This window comes from Xiphophorus hellerii, chromosome 15 (assembly GCF_003331165.1).
Source record: "Xiphophorus hellerii strain 12219 chromosome 15, Xiphophorus_hellerii-4.1, whole genome shotgun sequence".
NCBI classification, from domain to species: domain Eukaryota; kingdom Metazoa; phylum Chordata; class Actinopteri; order Cyprinodontiformes; family Poeciliidae; genus Xiphophorus; species Xiphophorus hellerii.
In genome coordinates this window covers 20,284,885-20,304,749 of record NC_045686.1, presented here as the reverse complement: position 1 = coordinate 20,304,749, position 19,865 = coordinate 20,284,885, and the positions used below count along the sequence as shown (strand labels likewise).

The following is a 19,865-nucleotide window of genomic DNA, read 5'->3' as shown; positions in this document are numbered from 1 at the left end:
TCCCCGCTACCGGGGGCCCGCCTTTGTGAGATTTGAGAACTCTTTAATTTGCTCTCCAGCCTGACCCCAATCATTAACCTCGCATATTCCCCATCAACAAGGGTCTTATCATAACCGCCGCTCCTCTTCCCAGTTAATTATTCATTTACCTCCTCTAATCGTTTAAGTTCAATACATTGCGATTAAAGTCTTGCCCACCTCCACCTTGGGGAGAGAAGTGTGTGTAGGAGTGTGTGTGTGTGTGTGTGTGTGTTGGGGGGGGGGGGGGGTGAAAGAAACAGTTAGGAGTACCGAAGAGTTCCTCAATGCATTTTCAGTCTAAGTGGTGCCATTTCGGAGTCGTGTGGCGGTGGAAGCCCATTCATAATTGAAGCGGAGAGACCGGCTTAATCTTGAGCCACTGTGCAGCACGCTCCCACCACAACACAACTGGAGCCAGCAGCTCCTCTGTTGCTATGCAACTATAGCAAAGAAGAACAGGGGTGCGTGCAGTTGGGTGTGGAGCGGGGGCGAGGGGGGTGGGGAGGGGGGGCACGTTTTCAACATCTTTTGGAGGGCATGCTCGGGAAACAGCCGTGGCCGACTTTTTCCTGCTTAATCACATCCACAAACACTCCAGATGAGTCACGTGGCCTCCGAGCACGTTTCACCTCAAAATCTTGAAAGCAGCCAACAGAAAGGTGAGTGGATTCAAGGGAACGTGGCAGATGACCTTCTGTTTAAAATAAAATTTTTAAAAATAATAATAATAATAATAAATGGGTGCCACGCCGAAGCGTCAGGTGGGCCGCTGCAGAACGGGTTACCTTCCTCATTTTCCCCCTGCTCCATATCATCCATAACCATAGAATGACCAGCGAAGCAAGTTTCCATGGAGACTGAAGTGGAGGTTACGGTTCTCCTGTCAGCTTGGATTTATTGCAAAGGTTTTATGTATATATATTTATTGTTGTAAATTTCCTCAGATACTCACAAGGATGTCTGCATATCATGAAGGAATTTTTTTTTTAAAAATCACTTTTCTTTCTTTTTTTTTTTTGTTAATGAATGCCATTTAAAATAGTTGGATGCTATGATATTGTGCTCTGGAATTGGAAAGAGATGCGGTTCTCCTTCTATGTGGTGTGATCGCCCTCTGGTGGCAGCACAAAATAACTACATGAAAAAGTGATAAGCAAGCAAGAACACATCCAAAATACAGTATAAGCGTAATCTTAATTTACCCATTAATGATCCGTTTGACTGATGTTGATACTAATCTTGAAATTAATCTGAACCAGAATCTGTGGAGGGAGCTGCAAAAGAAGAACGCTGATTCAATTCAATTCAATTTAAAATACTACATATAAAACACTTCACAAACCGGAATCAATGTGACAGTGTCATTATTTATTTCTCACCAGAAAGTTTTTTGTAGTAAATTTTACATCACATTTCTTCTAAAAAGTATTTTCTTCCATTATTGCTATTTATGGGACGATTATTAGCATTATATGTTTTATTAGTAGTAGCAAATATCTTCATATATTAACATCTGAGGTCAACTATGTCTACTTCCTGGCAGAATGTGATTAATTCCTGACATACATTAAGTCTTATTATTTTCAGTTGGCCTAATTAAACAAATTAACATCACAAAGCATTACTAAGCTAACGCGACAGTCGAGTTGTATCGTTTACTCCCTTTTCACGTGTGAACTACGTTTCCCAGCAGTCGCCGTGGCGATTAGTCATCGTTTCCCTCGTGAAGTCTCGCGATACGCGACACTTGACCCTGCCCTATGTTCGGCGCACTCGCAGCTCCATCGCTCAGTATATAAAGCAGGACAACGACGGGAGGAAGACGGCTGGGGAGTCGCAGCCCGGGGATTGTAAATAAGACCGCAAAAACTGTGTTTTATTTACAAAAGCGATACCGGCTCTTTTAAAAGTACCGCTCACAGTCGTTTTAAGTCTTTTTTTTGTCGTATTTTTTGGCTCTGTCTCTCGCCAATTTCCGTGTGGTTTGTACACTACGCGTATAATGGCGAGCTCGGCTAACTCGAACCAAGTGGTAAGGATCAATCTCCGAGGACTGTCAGTGAGAGGGGAAGAATTGGGGGGGTAAAGTTTATTTCTCGCAGTCAGATGAATATGCTGTAACCAACTCACCACTGTTTAAGTCCATTAAAATGACAGAATCAACGTTCAGTCAAGCAGCCATTATCTTCATTTTGCGAAACTCGAGTTGTTAAACAGACTACCATTGCTGAGGCAAAATTTAACAAAAAACACTAAAGAATCAAGTTTTAAATGCAGATTAGGATTAAAAGTTGTTTATTTTGTTAGGTTAAAGCTTTATAAATTAAGTTAGTTTGATTTGTTTGCTACAGTTTTTTCTTTGTTTTTTTTTGTGTTGGTACTGGAGATATAAGATATTTAGCGTTTAGCTGGTTAATATTAAAAGACTTATGAAACGCAGATGTACCCAAAGCACAGTCACCATCCACTCTGACTGAAATAAGCTTAATTTTCAAACATTAAAGCCTCATTTTGTGGAAAGTCTTCGACGACCAGTCAGCTGCCTCATCTTTGTCCACCATTTCCACGACGAGAGGGCGCCGAAAAGACGTCCTAAACCACACATTTTATCCACAAAACGCCAAATAAGTCCTGCTCCCTAACGTCAAAAGCCAAATTGCTTTTGTCTAAACCGAATATTTTAGGTAAAAGACGGAGGATATCTCCTCACGAAGCGTAGAAGAAGGCGGCTGTTCGCGCTGCTCCGTAAAATGGCCTCCCCGGTCTGCTCTCCTCTCTCGCGCTTCTGGCCCTCCTCCTCTCCGCCGCCTGGTTTTATAGCGCCATATTGGCCGTCTAATATAGACTGGCCGGGATGGGACGGTGCTACACGACGCTACGTCACTGGCTCTACATATAAACACCACACTGTGCTTTAAATAGTGGAGGAAACCGACGGGGGCCGAGTGGGGAGGGAAGGAAGGAGAAGACCGAGGTGTCCGCTGCGGACATCGGGGCAGTGCGGCGCGGCGGCCTCGGCGGCTGGCCGCTCTCGGACCCACGCTGCCCCGCGGTGTCGTCGTGGACATTTTAACCGTGTTTGCTGTCGTGAGTGCTGGAGCTCAGCTGCCATTATCCATCAGCTATACGTTCACACTAGCTGTGCTTCCCATCTCGAACACAATGTATTTTAACTCACAACATGTTAAATTCAACATTAGCATCTGATTCTGGCTATTTAAAAGGCATTTTTAACATCACATCCTCAGTTGGTTTTTCTCCCAATTGCCAGTTACTTGTTATTAATCTTATAAAATATGTTATTTAACATCAATGAAGCCCTCTTTTGCGTCCTCTTTAAAATAAAAATGTTTTGTTTGCCTCCTCCTAGCCTAAATTGTACAGGGGTGTAATCGAAGATGTGATCAACGAGGTGCGGGAGCTGTTCCTGGATGAGGGAGTGGATGAGCAGGTTCTCCTGGAGCTGAAAACGGTAAACCCAAACTACAGAAACAACGTTGCACGCCCCCTCCACCCTAGTTAGTCCTCTAAAGCGTCCGTTCAATGCTGCAGCTGTGGGAGAACAAGCTGCTGCAGTCCAAGGCAGTGGAGGGCTTCCACACGGACGAGCAGGCGGCCCTGCAGGCCACTCAGCAGCAGCAGGTTCAGCACGTCCCGCAGGTCCAGCAGGTGACGCAGCCAACGCAGGCCCAGCAGGTCCTCCTGCCCCCCCAGCAGCAGCAAGGTAGGCTCCCAGGAGTGAAAAAAGCACCACCATTAAAACACATTCCTCATGGAGATGCAGTGGAAATGAGTGCATCTTTGATTTATGAGTAGTAGTAGTAATAACAATAATAACAGTCACCTTGGGGGCCATGATGTTGAGCTGAGCAGGCTTCTCTTTTTGTTTTTTTCTTCCCCTACAGCAACCCCGCAGCAAGTCATTGTTCAGGATCCGAAGATTCTCCAGCACATGAGTGCAACGGGGATGGTGAGACGCTGTCTTTTTTTTCTTTTTTTTTAAGTTAATCTCATATTTATACATCTTTTATGACTTCCTCAATAGGAACGATGCAGGTTTTTCAAATGCTTTTACTAGTTGAACATCTGACAATGGTGGCAGTTTGCCACAAGCTAGCAACAACGGGGAACAAAGCAAATATGCGGAAGAAGGTGCTCTGATTAGATGACGACAAACCTGCACACGTCATGCCAGCTGCTTTAAAATGATGGCGGCAAGGAAGCTTTATTTATGTAAAATGGAAATAACCAGCGCTCCAAAGATATGGAAAGGTTTTAATGCGGGCAAAAAATTGAAAACGTTTTGGCCGTCAACAGCTTGTACTCATTCATGTTTTTCTTCTTTGCCCACATTAAAATCTTTACACATTTTTGGAGCGCTGGTTATTTCCAATTTACTTTTTCTCTTTCTTTTTTTTTTTCTTTTTCTACTTTCCTCCTCCACCAAATCCAATTCATACATTAATACACATCAAAACAGATTTAGATCAGACAGATTTAAAAGTAAAGTAAAGTGGTCGTCTTTCGCCTGGACAACCCCTAAACATGAAGCCATCGTAGAATCAAACATAGAATGGCCTAGTCAAAGTCAAAACCTGAATCCCGGACGATGCGTCGTCCCAGAATAAACAATATCACTGTTGTTTTCGAGACCATTTTCCAGTAATATAATGCTAACGGCATGATAATGCACGCTCACCCTCTCAAAGATCAACAAACTTTTAATTTATATCAAACACTGGAACTGGAAGACATGTGAAATGTCCTAAATAAATAAACAAAACAAATAAAATTAACAAAGTCTCTGTAAACAAAATTGTCCCTTAAAACCTGGACCAGACTGAAGAACTTTTGTCATCCAGTCTCTGGCAGAAAGAGAGACACGAGAAAAACAATCAGTTGTGCAAAAGCTTGTTTTAATTTCTCATCTGATTAATTGATTTATTGCAACAGGCCTATTAAATGTATTAAAGTTGTGGTTGTTTTTTTTGTTCACTCTGCTTCATCAGCTTTTATCTCGTTTATTAATAAAGAAAAAAAAATTGAAAACCTTATCTCTTACCTGTTGAATAGATAATGTTCTTTTCCCTCAGACAGTATTTACACGCATTCATGACTCTGTGCTGTGAAACAAATGGTGCGTTTATCACGTCAACCAGCAGAATAAGGGTGAAACTGTGTCTAATTGTTTTTTCCTTCCTGTTTCCTACTTTTTTAAATCCCTCATCTTTTTGTTTTGTGTGCACCCCCACCTTCCTCCTCTAGAGCGCAGCAGCTACCGCAGCCACTCTAGCTTTACCCACAGGGGTCACCCCATACCAACAGATCATCACCAGCCAAGGTAAAGCACTCGCATTAATCTGCACCAATATTAGCCTTTTAAACAGTTGCTTTTTAGCTCCAACCTGTCCTGGTCTTGGTCAGGATGTTTTTTTTTTGTTCTTTTAGTTTTTAGTTGGGTTTTTTTTTTTTAACTTTTTGCGTTTGCTGATACAGGTCAGATCCTGCAGGTGGTGCGTGCTCCTAACGGCACTCAGTACATCATCCAACAGTCCCAGCAGCCAATCGTTCTGCAGCAGCCGATGCAGCCTGGTGGCGTTCAGGCTCCCGTTATACAGCAGGTTAGGAGACGAGGTCTTTTTGTATGTGAAAGCGACAAAAAGATGGCATGCTGGGTAAGTTCTTCACTTTTATTTTTTTTCTTGTTTTCTAGGTGCTGGCTCCCCTGCAGGGAGGTCTGCCCCAGCAAACCGGAGTCATCATCCAGCCGCAGCAGATCGTTTTAGCTTCAGGAAACAAAGTCCAAGGCAACACGCAGGTCAGAGCTCCGTCGCTCCAAAGGGGAGATTCTCCACTGGCTAGCTGGGAGTTTCTAATGTTAATGTATTTGTAATATGCCTTTCCACCAGCAGGTGGTGCAAACGGCAACCATGGTGCAGCAGACCGGTCAGATGGCGGTGGCCGCTGCAGCAGCAGGAGGGGCGGCGGCAGTTCAGGTCCAGCAAGCCCAGGGCGCAGCTGCTCCGCAGGCCCCCCCGCAGGCGCAGCAGCAGAGCCAGCCGCAACCTCAGGCACAGCAGCCTCCCATGATGCTGCAGGTGGACGGGGCGGGGGACACCTCGTCTGAGGAGGACGAGGACGAAGAGGAGGAGTACGACGAGGACGAGGAGGAAGAGAAAGACAAGGACGGTGGCGAAGACGGACAGGTTGAAGAGGTGGGCTTCCTTCTCTACTCTCTGTTCTGTTACTCCAAACATGGCCGCCTTGTGTTGGTATGGAGACCAGAAACAGAAGATTGACGCTGATGGGTTTTGGTTTCCGCTTTAGGAGCCCTTGAACAGCGAAGACGATGTCAGCGAAGACGAAGATCAGGAGCTGTTTGATACAGAGAATGTTGTGGTGTGCCAGTACGATAAGGTAAGACACTAAATTTAATTAATTAATTATGATTAATCGATCGGTGAAATGATGGTCTAATTTAGTAATGGATTAAAAATGTAGTTTGCTAAAGAATAACAACATATTGAGAGCAGTAATTGATCCAAAGCTATACAAACATATCTACATTTTGCATATAAGATGAAAACACCTTTGTCTGTAAAAATCTTCTCAAGGTTCAGACTTACTATAATAATTCTGTGATGTTCCATTTTAGGCAATAAAATGCAAGACAGGGATTGAATTATTTGTTTATTTTCATGCATTTCCTATGATGTATAAAAAGGCATGAGTGGCTAAGCAAAGAATCTGTTGAATGTGCCATTTCTATACAATTAATCGTCAAAACAATTGATTAATCGGTTACTAAAAGTTAGAAATCGATTAATCGTTAGTTGCAGCCCTACTAGAAATTCCATCATAGTGAGGGAAGCTGTGTGATCCGTCTGTGTGCGTGAGATGAAGAGATTTGATCCCCTAAAAATGCCGTCCATCTGTTCTCTACGCCCCCGACTCATTTCCTCTCCCCCGCACCCCTCACCCCGCTCCCCCACCTACAGATTCACAGAAGTAAGACCAAATGGAAATTCCACCTGAAGGACGGGATCATGAATCTCAACGGCAGAGATTTCGTCTTTTCCAAAGCCACCGGAGACGCCGAGTGGTGAAGAAGGAAAAAGGAAAGTCAAAAAGAAAAAAAGAAAAAACCCCAACAAAAAAACAAAACTCTGGAACTCCTCCTGTCCATTTAACAAGACAGTCGAGCATCCTTCCTTCCATACTCCGTGACTGGAGAGAACTCCTAGAACCCAAAGGATGGGGAGGTTCCGTAAAAAAAAATAACAACCCTGGATGTCAGCCTTGTTTGGGGGGTGGAAACACTCAATCTATGCCTTGCGGGATGAGAAACCAACAGAGGAAGGAGGGAGAGGCTGGAAATGAAGAGTTTTCTTTCTTCTTTTTTTTTTTTTTAGTTCCGTCTTCATCCTCCAGGGGGCTCCTCTGCCCTTTTTTTTTCTGGACAGAATTCACACACACACACACAAAAAAAAAAAAAAGCATTTCACATGAAACAGGTGTAGTGGACCAGGGCGAGGTGACCCCCGTCTGGCCGCAGGAGGACCGAGGTCGTTCACAACAAGCCCATAGATGAGAAAAATAATCTTTCTAATGCACTGTAGTCGGTTGACTGGGTTGACTCGTGTCTACGTGGAAGTCCAAACTTAGTGCCACCAGTCGAATGCGCTGCCTTCTAGAACAATCCCAGTCACCTTTTTGACCTTTTGGCTTCTGTGTTGTTGTTTTTTTTTTTCTTCTTCTTCTTCTTCTTCTGTTTTTGTTGTTGTCGAGTCGTAGTTTCTCATCACGTTTAGTCAAAAATGGTGCTCCAGAGTGTTTTATTGTAGTTAATCTGTTATTGTTTTAGGGATTTTTTTTTAAAGTAAATGAAGAACAAGAAAGTAAAGTAACATCCTTAAAAAAGAAAAGTTTTAAATAATATCTCTCGAATTCAAATGATATTTTTTTTTCCCGCTTCTTGCTTTTCTGGAGCTTCATTCCATCTTTTATCCCTCCATCCTTCCCCCCCCCCCCCCCAAAAAAAATCACCAAACTAAAAAAAATTCATTTAAGATTTGTATAAATGGGAAGTTTGCCATTTCAGTGGTTTGTCTTCGCTCTTATTTAAATTTTCTGCAGCCGTCTAAAAAAAAAAAAAAAGAAAGAAAAAGAAAAATTTGCACTGTTAGTTTATCGATGTGTTGTGAGGTCAGCCAGTTCCAATAATCAATAATGGCGTCTTCTGTTCTATTTGTGTGTGTATGTGTGTGTGTGTGTGTGTGTGTGTGAGTGAAAGAGAGCCACTGTGACTGATTGTACAGACGTTGGAAGCAGTGTGAATGTTTGCGCCACTCCTCCCTGGAAGGAAAATTAGTTTTGTCCCTCCCCCCCACCGTAACGTCAACGCGCCACAGGAATAAGCGTCGAGGATGGTGTTCTCTTATCTATTTATTGCTCAAAGTTTGTGAAATGTTCTATTTTTTCAGCACCAAACTGTGCTCTTATTATCTCATAAGTGTTCCTTTTTATTCTCGATTTTTTTTTTTTTTTTTTTTTTTTCCGTCTGTTGGTTGATTGAAAGCTACATGACGTTGTTGGAAATCATTTCATCCACTATATGTTCTCCTGTGCTTTCATTGTACTCAGAACTTTTAAAATCATACGTTTTCTATCACTGTAAGTTTAACTTTGTGGGGGGGCGGGGAGGCTGTGTGTATTTCTGCAGTTTTGTTTTTAGTGCCCCGTCACAGCAGTTTGAAATAAAAATGTTTCTTGACTCACTCCTGGAGTTCTTTTTCCTTCTCAACATTTCATATTTCATTCCTAGAATTGCGCCGCTCATGGTGGCAGCACGTCTTTGTAATGTTTTATGTTCGTAGTGGCCAGGCAGCAGTTTTAAAGAGGAGTGGCAAAAGCAAATAAGGTGGATTAGCAGCGGTTGCTAACACCTGATGGCGTCATCCAGGACATGTTACTGTGGAATAGCGTCTGCTCCCTGGAATGTGACGACAGTGATAAAGCTGTCATACACCAACAGTCTTCAGTCAGAGGCCTTTTCAGATTAGTTGGAAGACTGACTGCTACTGGAGGTCCTTCCTATCCACAGTATCCAGAATGACCCTGCATGACATGCTACGACATTCGTTTTACCTTTTAGGATTTTTTAAATGTATTATTATTTAATAATTTGTGACTTTATCATCACAGATTTCCTAAAATTTACTTTAAAATTCTTTGGAATCACAAATTTACATTATATACAACTAATTCTATGAGTGTATTTATAAATTCAAGCTTTTGGTAGTCTGTAATTTTTGGGGGGTTGTAAATAATGACAGACTGGTAGTGAGTTTCTCCACTTTAGGTCACTTCTGGCAAAAGTGAACTATTCTACAGCTGTTTTAGGGAAACTTTAGATAACTGGTGGTAGATGGCAGCAAAGTTCAAAAAGCAAGAATAAGGATTGCAAAGTGAAGTGTAACTAGCTGAAATTGCACCAACTTGCCTTTCCTCTTGGGTTTTGCGTACAGCCTCGTCTTCGGCGTGGTGCGTTAATCCAGTCAGCTTGAAACAGAAGATGTGGATCTGTGTGTTTCTGCATCTCTTTCTGTCACAGACTGACACTGTAAGGACAATTTGCAGCAGACTCTGAATTAGCCATGAGGTTGGACTTTTGACTGTTGCAACTTGGGATATTCTTTTTCTGAGCCAACTCTTCCTTGAACATCTTCACAACTTCCTCCCTGACCCGTCCACTCTCTTCCGTGGTCGTCATGATGCTGTTTGTTCTCTAATCTTCTCCAGCTCTTATAACTCCCACCTGAACCACCTCAATCCCTGTGACTTTCCTTCAGCGTAATCAGTAGGAAAGGTGTGGTGGTGTTCGGGATTACAGCCGAGTCAGACTCTACTCTGGGAGTTGGTTGTAAATGGATTGGAAGCTAAATAAAACATCCATCTCACTTCACAAGGCTGTATTGACCCTCGGACAGACCCAGTGGAGGAGTGATGGCTCCCCAGCTGCCTCTGATCAAGTGGCTCCTCCTGACCACTTCAAGACTGAGCTGCTGGCCAGTGGAGATGTTTACCTTTGGCCACAGTCACTGCTAATCAGCAGCGGGTGTTGGATTCAGTGGAGTTTGTTCAGGGACTGTTGACTGTTTCGTCGTTTTAAAAATAAGGATTCAAGCGGACAAAGACCTTTCCGGTTGTATTATTTCTTTTCATGCTAGACCTTCTGAATTATCTGTATCTATAGACTTGGAGTACAGGTGTTTTACACATTTTGCTTTAGTCAGATGTGAACAAATCTCAGTTCGTCTTTGGAGCTAGCTTAACTTTGTATTTTCCGGAGGTAGAAGGAGGAAGTTCAACCCAACTCCTTCAACAATCATAATCGGAAGGGATCATATCCCCAACTCTAGCATCTCGCTGCCGGGCTTTCTAACCATACAACCAGATAAAGGTTGAAAGAGAAGTGGCAATAGCAAATGAGGTGGATTAGTAGTGCTTGGCCACAACGCATGGTGTGTTGCAGTGGAATTTCATCTCTGCTCCCTGGAAATTGAGCTATTAGCATCCCACGGTTGTCATGCACTAACAGCATGACAGTAAGTAATAAGATTCAGTTTTTGTAAAAATGTAATCTTTAGATGCTATTCTAACATATTGAGATGGACCTGGAGTTGTCTAAACTTTCTGTAGTAGTATGTGTTGATGTTTACATTTTATTTTATGTTTTTTAACTTCAGGGTACTGCCAACCTTTCTTGTAGACCAGTGAAATCAAACGAAGCTGCTAGTTAACACGCAGAGGCTTCAGGGGGGTTTAAGGAGAATCCTTTTGTGCTACATTTGAAGCTGTCTATAATTACAGGGGTCTACACCAGATATCTGGATGTGATGATGCCTCTTCAAAGCTTTGTTGCATTCTTGCTCCTTACTTCAGTTTTGTGCTTTCCATTAAGCAAATCTTGAGAAAATTAGAAAGAGCCAAAACAGTCCTTCTTAGAAATCAGCAGGCAAACAATTAGAACCATCCTTTATGTAGCTCTCAAGTTTATATTTCTGAGAAAAAAAAAAAAAATTTTTTTTTGGTCACATATTTCCCACTTTTTTCTTTGTTAGGGAACCCAGTGGAATTTCAGGTATGCTTTCCATATGTATGGAGATTACAGGATGTAATGGAGAGGGCTTATTTTTCTTTCTTTTTTTTTTTTACAGCATGTCTATAGAATATACCATGACCAGCATTCATATCTATTTATTTATGTACAGAATATCTGCTGTTAAACCCTAAACAAGTTCCACCAGAGCTCCCTCAAGAGCTTGACACAAGGAAAAAAACACATAAACAAGAAAAAGTAACTTCGGACATTTAGCCAACTTCACCAGCCAAGCTTGTGCATTCCTCCGGCCACTGGTGGCGCTGTACAAGTCTGTCACTTTCGCGTCCCAAAATTTGACGAAAACGTGATATTGAGTTGCCAGATTCGTCGGTGAGTTGCTTTACTTTCAGGTTCTTTGGATTCTTTTGTCCAGGGTTGGTAAATTTACCCCTAGGACTTGTTTTAGCCTATTTTACCACTTCTGCGATCACAGAACATAACTCCTTAATTTTTGATAGGTGTATAGTTATTTATAAATAGTTGGTTATAAAACCATTTAAGGTCCTGAAGGAGGACTACTGATTATTTGTGGTTAATATTTTGGGGGTTTGGCATATTTTTTGACATCTTTTGAAATGCTAACGTTTGTAGCATTGTTAGCTCCTGTGGTGCCTGGGGTTATTTACAGTTTATGCTAAAAGAATATTTTTAATGAATGACTTAATGCTTGTTGCGCAACATATGATTAATAAATTATTGATCTAGCTAATTTGTGGTTAATGTAAAACGCAAATATTAATTTAGTTCTTGGATGTATGAAACATTCCTGGAAACTATATTTGATTTATCTGCCGATTGCTGATAACCTATAGGACCATTTATTACTTTATTCAATACATTTTTGCAGTTGTTCTCTAACAAACTTCTGCAGACTTCACAGATCGGCTGGGTTATACTGAGATTAAATTACACACAAGTGGACTCAACTAAGTTTTATTATATTTAATCTAGGGGAGTCAGAGTAAAGGGGGTTAAATACATATTAACGGCAGACTTCCCTGATTTTTGTTTGCGAAACAAATATTGCAAATCCTATATGTGTTGGTCTATCACATAAAATCCCAATAAAAATATTTCAGTTTAAGGTTTTAATGTGTAAAAATTAGAGTGGGATATTTTTATAAGGTAGCAGAAGTGAAACCACTTGCGAATCAATAGATGTTTTAACTCTTCTCTCCACTTTACTCGTCACTCAAGAGCTTTCTCGGAGAGACAGGAGCTTCACAATGACCATCCAAGCAACGTGAGGAGTGACGACATCAAGGGAAGGACTTCAAGAGCTAAATCTTACTCCAGTTCCTTAAAACAACCACAGTTTTTTTTTCCTTCAGTTTTTTTTGTGTGTAGAAACCAAATCTGTTTCTGGTGAGGTGCATCTTGGGTCATGGCTTGCTTATTTGAGGAGCAATTCAGATACTGGTTTATTTGTAGTAAGGGGAAAGGAATGATCAGCAGATCCTGAGAACCAGCAGGAGGAAGAATTTTCAAATAAACTGAGTCTCATTCCGTCCAATAATTAGACTACGAGTCTACCCATGTTTCAGAGTGAAATTACACATAATCCCAAATAGGAAAACACTCTAAAGTTCATGCCACCGTCTCAAACACCTTCCAGTTGCTTTGTGTTTCTCCAACGTTTACACTGACTTTGATTTCAACCTTCTTTGACTGAACTGTGAGCTGTAGTAGCAGAGGACTAGATGAGAGGCCCTCATGAAAGCAGCCAGACACATCATCTCTTCAGCTCTCTAAAGATCCACATCTCAACGCTGGACTGATTTTAGTGACTGATTGGAAGATATAGAAGATGTGGAAAATATAGACGCCTTGTTAGAAATTGAAAACTAGACCTTCCAGTTTTATGATTTTGGGTCATTTAGGTTTAGTTATGTGGCACATTTAGCCACCCCAATTTTTAGTTCATAAATTTCTTTGTGTGGTCAAAGCTTTGGGGAGGCCATTAAGAAAGCCAAATATGCAATCACTTTCCAAAACCAGCTTGGATGTGCATTTGAATTATTGTCCAGTTGGACAACCATTTCTCCCAAACTCTCAACATCTGATGAAGAGAAATTGCTTTTGGTGTCCAGGAACAATCAAGGATCCAGCAAGGCTATTGTGCCACCAGTGTCCCTGTCCACAATGAAGTTAACTTGCCATCAACATGGGCTGAGAGGGTGTAGCCCAAGAAAGAATCCCCTGCCCCATAACTAAAATCTTGAAACTTGAATTACATTCTCAGCAGCCCACAAGGCCAGGCCATATCATTTCTGGTAAAAGGTTTAATGGCCAAATGAAACAAGACTGACATTTGGAGTCAATGTGAGGCTTTCAAACTTAAGAAGTCTGTATCAACTGTCAAGCATGGTGAGAGTTTGCTTTCTCGTTAGAGTTACTGGTATATTGAACAAGGCCGCTGGAGGAATGAAGGATGACTCCCTCCAAACCCTTACAACTTTCCCTAAAAGTCAACAGCTGCAGTTAATTCCAGAAGTTTACATAAACTCTCAGAAACTGATCATCAGGTGCGTGGTGCAACATTGTGGTTTCAGTGTTGTGCATAACGCGCATGTGGGCAGCATTTGTGTGGGTAAGGTACATTGTGCTGGTTTTGTGCTTCACACGCATAATGGGCGTTGGGGATGTGGTTGCTTTTATGTGTGCCCTCTTGGATGAAGGGGTCCCTCCCATCAGACACACTTCCACAGTCTCTCTTTTGTTGTTGCTTTCCATAACACCTATGTCTTTTTTACGTTTTTACCTTACATCTCTCGCTTGATTTTGTTCTATTTTCACTTATCACTTTAAAGTTAGAAAGCCTGCTTGCCATCATCTTAATCCTCTGCAGATTCAAGTCAAGACTCCGATTGGGCCACGCCAAAGCATCTGTGTTACTTCCAGCCCATAGAAACATGCCATTAAACTTAAAAAATTACTTTAAGCCCAACTCTGCCAGGAGTATGAATAATTTTTAACTTAACTGTATCATTGCACCGTCTTAAGCTGAATCAGCAAACAAAAAGATACCATATGGGATCACATTCCACAAAATTCAACACTATAAAGAACAGAAGTGAATAAGTACTTTATTATTATCCACACATGCCACTAAAACAGGTTTCCAAAGACTTATGCATACTGCAAATACTTGTATCTGCTTTAAAACATCAAATTAAAGTACAGACTCAATTTCCCAGAAGAAGCATTCAGTAAAATATGGACAAAATCCATATATTTTTCTGTCGCTGTTGTATTGTTTTTCATAATCTACAGAGTTGTGAGTAATGGTAAATTAAACTATTTTTTCATACTTTAAATAAATTGTGTATGTATGAAGTTTCCACTGAGCCAGCAGGCAGTTGAAGATAATATACGTTCAAATAATGGATTTCAAATAGCTCAAATTAATGTGATACATTTGTAATATTTAACCTATGCTAAATATAGAAGAGAGAAACTTTTGTCTACGCTTTTCTATTTTACTTAGTAAATACTTTCAGGGGTGTTCTACAAATGCTATTAAAATACAAGTTGGATTGCATTTAATTAAATTTATAGAGATTGAAATTCCATAAACAGGGTCTGAAAAATAAAGCCGACGCAGATTACGGAGCTTTCTGTTTAATACTTTAACAGATCTGTCCAGAACTATTTCAAGGCTCCATCAAAATGAACCTTTCTAGGCTTTTCTTCCTCAAGCTGATGGTCAGAGCTCACGTGTCCAGGTCTTGGTTATCGTCAGGTTTGATTCCTGGGTGATAGGCTTGTCTGGAGAGGCTCTTCAGGTTGATGGGTACTTCTTCTTGTCCAAGGCTTCCGCCTTTCCTAACCTTTTCCCTCCGCACCAGAGAATTCCCACTGCCCTTCGACGAGACAGTCTGGCCTCTAAACAGCTGCGCCTGCTGCTGACACAGTCCTACCTTGCTGAGGAGAATGAATATGTCCCCTCTGAAGGCCTTTGTGAATATGGCATACAAGAATGGATTGGCACAGGAGTTGAGCGGGTAAAAGAGCACCAATAAGATCTTGGAGTTGGAAACAGTGATAAGAGGTCGGTTCAGAGCAGCCGACATGGCGTAGAAGGAAATGGGAGCCATGCATAAGAAGTCAGTGAAGATGAGGATAGCCATGCGCTTGGCAATGTTGGTGTCCTTGGATCCAGAGTGGTACTGGGGGTTGTGGACTGTACAGTAGATCTTAAAGTAGCAGGCACAGATGACAAAGAAAGCCAGAATGTTTAGGACCAACACCAGCAAGACGTAGACCTGAGCTGCGGTAGACTGAGTGTCCATTGGGAGGCAGATGCTGACCTTCTGGTAACTGCTCACTCCAACCAGTGGCAGTAGAGCGAGTAGGAGGCAGAGGACCCAGCCAGCCACCATTACGGCTGCTGCGTGGTGTAGACGGAGTTTGCGGTCCAGCCGCATGGCGAAGGTGATGGCGTACCACCTCTCTAGAGTGATCACTGTCAGGGTGTAAACGGACAGCTCGCTGGCGAAGACTGTGAAGAACCCGGCGAGTCCGCAACCGGGGCCTGTCTGCCAGTCGATGGCATGGTTGAAGTACTCAGAGCGGGTGTAGAGGTCCACGGAGGCAATGAGCAGCAGGTAAATCCCCATGCAAAGATCGGCGAAGGCCAGGTGGCACATGAGGAAGCGAGAGACCGAGAGCTTGTAGTGGCTGGTGAGCAGCACCAGGAGCACCACCACATTCCCCAAAACAGCCAGCAAGCTCACGAACCACACCGACACCCGAAGGAAGCCGAAGCCCATAATGTCCTCACAGGGATTGAACTCATCAGGCACCGGTGCACACTCCACTTCCCCTCCCTCCTCGCACACCACATAATCATAACGACTGTCAAAGTCTTGGCTGTTGTCCTCCTGGGGGTTCTTGAGGGTCTCTCCGAAGCCCACTTCCTCGTCTGGCTGGCCTCCAAAGTAGGCGTGGTAGTAAAGGTTGCCGTGGAAGTCTCCTCTTCTCCAGTCCTGCTGCGGCTCTTCGTGACCTTCGTTTCTCTGCTCATGCTCCGGAAGCGTTTCCACGACTCCGTCTACTTGAAGTGTTGGCGTGTCAAGGGGTCCCACAGAGCGCTTGTGGTAGTGGTCATAGAAAGCGGTTAGGTTACAGATGATGTACTCCAAAAAGCTGGGAAACACAAACAGAGAATTCAATAAGACTGGGCTCAGTAAATAATGTTCCAAGTAACCCAGCAATCTTAAATGTTTCCACATTTTCTTGTGTTTCAACCACACACTTAAAGCCATAATCTGCATCAACTTTTTAAAGTTCAAATTTGCTCTCATTTCATGGACCACCATCGCATTTTCTGTGTCCTCCACATGGCCTGTGGCAAACTGTAAAACAAATTTCTTATAGCCTTTTTCATCGATAGCCCATTGTTCTATGCTTTGCTTCATCCAAAGGATCTGAACCCTCATTGAAAAAAGATTGCTTCCTGGAGGTGTGGACACTGTTGAAGTTTTAAACAACTGAATCTTAATTTACCCAATCACTAATGTTTGGTTGTGGTGTATGTAATGCTACAGAGGTTATGAAGTTTACCGGAAATTACATGCATAGTAAACAACCATCCTCCATTGTGAAGAGAGTAGTGCCGAGCCGATCAACGTTTTCCAGCAATAATGTCTTGAACATTTCTCTTGTTCCAACTTGAATTGTTAAATATTTGGAAGCGTGATCAACATGGATTTAATGGCTTCGCCTGCTAAAACTACAGATAGACTGCAATTCTGAAATGATATAGAAAACTGACGTCATCATTCCCAACTCCTCCTCTTCCCTGATTGGCCTGGCTGAAATTCAACTAGAGAAATTGAGCTCAATGGGAGAAATCCCAGACTGTGCAGTGAAGGAAGATGAGAATTGAGCGAAATTGTGTAGGAAGGCAAATCTGGATTTATTCTGAAGTTAAATTACAAATGTCTAAGTTGCACTGAATTTTATATTGGGGAATCCAAGTACAGGGAGCTTAATAAAAAGGCATGCCACACTTTTCAGATGTTTATATTTCCCTTCTACTTCCTGGTTATGTGCTGCTTTCTGTTGATCTCAGTGGATATGTTTTTCATGCAGCTAGCCGTTTGCCCTGCTGGGCGGTAAGTGGGCTATTAAACCGTTTACATATACAGATGAGGACTTCTGTTTTTGGAATCATTATGTGACTCAACCGTTTTTTCCTCCAATAACACCAGAGAGTGACACTAATTATGGGAGCGCTGTGAGGAGCTATAGGTAAAGGCATCAGAGACTTGATTCAATCCCTGCCAAGATCCACACTTTACAAGTGCGGTAGCCTCCCACTCGCTGTGGGAGATCATCCAACCCTACGCTACATGCAAACACTTCTGAAACCCCCACTTCCCTTACGTTTTAGCCTCCGGTAACTGAGCTGATTTTAAGAAAAAAAGAAAAAACTTCACCCTCGTTTCTTTTTGAGGTTTTTGAAGCCGCAGCAGTGGCTCGGGTAGGTGAGATCAGCCGTCGTGAGGTGCTTGAAGGCCTTGATGGGCGGCAGCTTCTTGAGGGACCAGGTGTCGGTCGCCTTCAGCTTCCGCAGGGAGCCCATGCCTGTGGAGGGCAGCGATGTGATTCTTGTCTGGGAGACGTCTCTGAAAGCAACAGAAGGATTACAACACCTGAAAATAACTACGCAATATGCCCGGAGAACTAGCAGTGGTTTGAGGTACAAGATATGATGTGTTGCGCAACTGACAAATTAAAACAGCACATAGCGCTGTGTTCAATTTCATATGGCCGACTTGGGTCGTGACACGACTCGAGGTAACCAATCAATGGTGGTTTTCTTACGTCAAAAGCAACCGATTGTTTACAGTTTCTTTTGCACGACGGTGCAAAAAAACAGCATGCAGGGATCCTGTTATCAGTGGTTCTTAACAGTATCAAGAAGCTCAATAGGGAACTGATTCAAGGCATTTAAGGGAAAACTACACAATAAAAGTCTGCCAAGTTTGGTTCAGAACCATAATAGTCCATTATGATCCATGTCTGTGTTCACACACCACTGCGCATTTTTACTTTTTGTTTGGTGCACATTGTTAACAAGATTTTATGGAGAAGCTGATTTTTTACAAGGTTTTATAGCAACATAAATTCATTTAAAGAGTGTAATTTATCTATTTGCGTATTAAAGTTGGCACCTTTTAGTGAAAATTACCAACAGGAACAACTCAGTTTTATGTTGGATAGGGCAAAGATTGTCCATTCTGTCAAAAAGACAAAAAGTATCGTAAGAAGCAGTTTAGAAGCACACAATCTTACACAAAAGTTGCTAAAAAAAATTCTTCATGGAGATGCAGTTTTTTCCTCAGTATACTCTACAGACAATAACAGAACTTTTAGAAGTTGTAGTTAATCTGTCTATTTATGAATTATGTATAAGAATCGGTATCTTCAAACTAATTCGTTTGGGGAGATGTGAATGTGCAATCGAATTCTGAACCAAAAAAAAGTTAACTCTGGTCCGTCTTGGTTTGGTTGAAGTGAACTCTGGCGACGTTTGAATGCATGTGTGAATGCCTAGCAGACCGGAGACTGCTACAAAAACAGGAAGAGAATTATAGCACAGGGCATTCTGGGTAAATACGACAAAACAAACACTCAAGTCTAGCGCTGGTGGGCGTAAAGGCTCTTTGGTCTTTTACCAGAGAGAAAAGAGAAATCCTACAACCGCTAAAAGATGACGCCACTCCATTTTTGTTTATATTTTGTGAATAAGGAAGCTGCAGTCAGTGTCTTCTTCAAGAGGTTTTCCGATTGTTTCCTTCAGTGGTTCTTGGTGCAGCGCCACCACAGTCGACAGGGGGAACGGGTTCTTCAAAGAGTTTGGACCGTTTGACACAGTGAAGTGACAAGGCAAACTGCACCAGCTAAAAATGTGATTTTGGTCCCCAATCGAACCGAGTCTACCGGACTATCAGGTGTGAAAACACTCCAAGTCATGACAGTGGAGGTCTAGACCCATCACCATGCGGGGTGATGAGGAGGGGTTGGTCATGGTGAGTCCAGAGGGCTCAGTGACAGCCCAGACAATAGTCTCCATCTGTTTCCTCACATGAACTCCTCAGTCCTTCATCTTTCAGTAATTACATTTGGTATTTATTAAACCAACATGCCAAAGTCAGGCCAACCTCGCTAATGACAGAGACATGCAGGGGAGTGCCAACTGCATCGACATCCTCCAAGACTCCAAGCTCTCTATTGCATCTTTTTTAGTTTCCTTAACACATCTTAACTCAACTTAATGATTAATTTGATAAAATAAAGAAACAGCTCTGCATATTTTCGAAGAATCTGTCCTATTTTTTTGCTGTCCCATTTCCACACACTTCTCCGTCCTCTGCTCTCCTTTCCTCCCACGGGGCTCATTGTGCGAGGCAGCGCAGATTCTAGTGTAGGTCTGATTTTGTCATTTCCAGATGTTTAACTCGTGACCTCATGAAGGTGACCTCACTCAGGACATGTTCCTTCGTGGAACAGAAGTAAACGACCTGCGTGCAAATCTGTTTACCGAGCCGGATAAGATGCGGCTAAGACTAAACGGTTGTGTCATTGAGGATGCTTCAGTAAGAAAGGAGAGCAGAAAATAACAGCAACGTCCGGCTGAACTTTCTTCATCGCGTTTGCACACAGTGGGTGT

The 19,865-nt window shown here is 42.4% G+C and overlaps 2 protein-coding genes across 3 annotated transcripts in view; one reads left to right on the top strand and one right to left on the bottom strand.

The window, feature by feature from the left end:
• The first annotated feature begins 1,802 nt into the window (after positions 1-1,802).
• Positions 1,803-8,799, top strand: gtf2a1 (general transcription factor IIA, 1). Of its 2 annotated transcripts, none has more exons than XM_032586306.1 (10): positions 1,803-2,053; positions 3,392-3,493; positions 3,574-3,745; positions 3,927-3,991; positions 5,287-5,362; positions 5,518-5,642; positions 5,735-5,839; positions 5,931-6,236; positions 6,349-6,438; positions 7,020-8,799. In XM_032586306.1, the coding sequence occupies exons 1-10, from the start codon at positions 2,024-2,026 to the stop codon at positions 7,125-7,127; spliced, it is 1,179 nt and encodes a 392-aa protein (XP_032442197.1). In that variant the 5' UTR covers positions 1,803-2,023; the 3' UTR covers positions 7,128-8,799. The 2 variants fall into 2 exon arrangements, with proteins under 2 accessions (XP_032442197.1, XP_032442198.1); XM_032586307.1 differs by having other exon boundaries at positions 1,806-2,053; positions 5,934-6,236.
• Positions 8,800-14,246: 5,447 nt separating this feature from the next.
• Positions 14,247-19,865, bottom strand: part of tshr (thyroid stimulating hormone receptor) — a 29,946-nt gene continuing 24,327 nt past the window's right edge. The window contains exons 9-10 of the mRNA XM_032586015.1: positions 17,629-17,817; positions 14,247-16,333 (exon numbers count right to left, since the gene is read on the bottom strand). Coding sequence (XP_032441906.1) covers positions 14,899-16,333; positions 17,629-17,817 — 1,624 coding nt within the window. The 3' untranslated portion in view covers positions 14,247-14,898. The remainder of the gene's footprint in view (positions 16,334-17,628; positions 17,818-19,865) is intronic.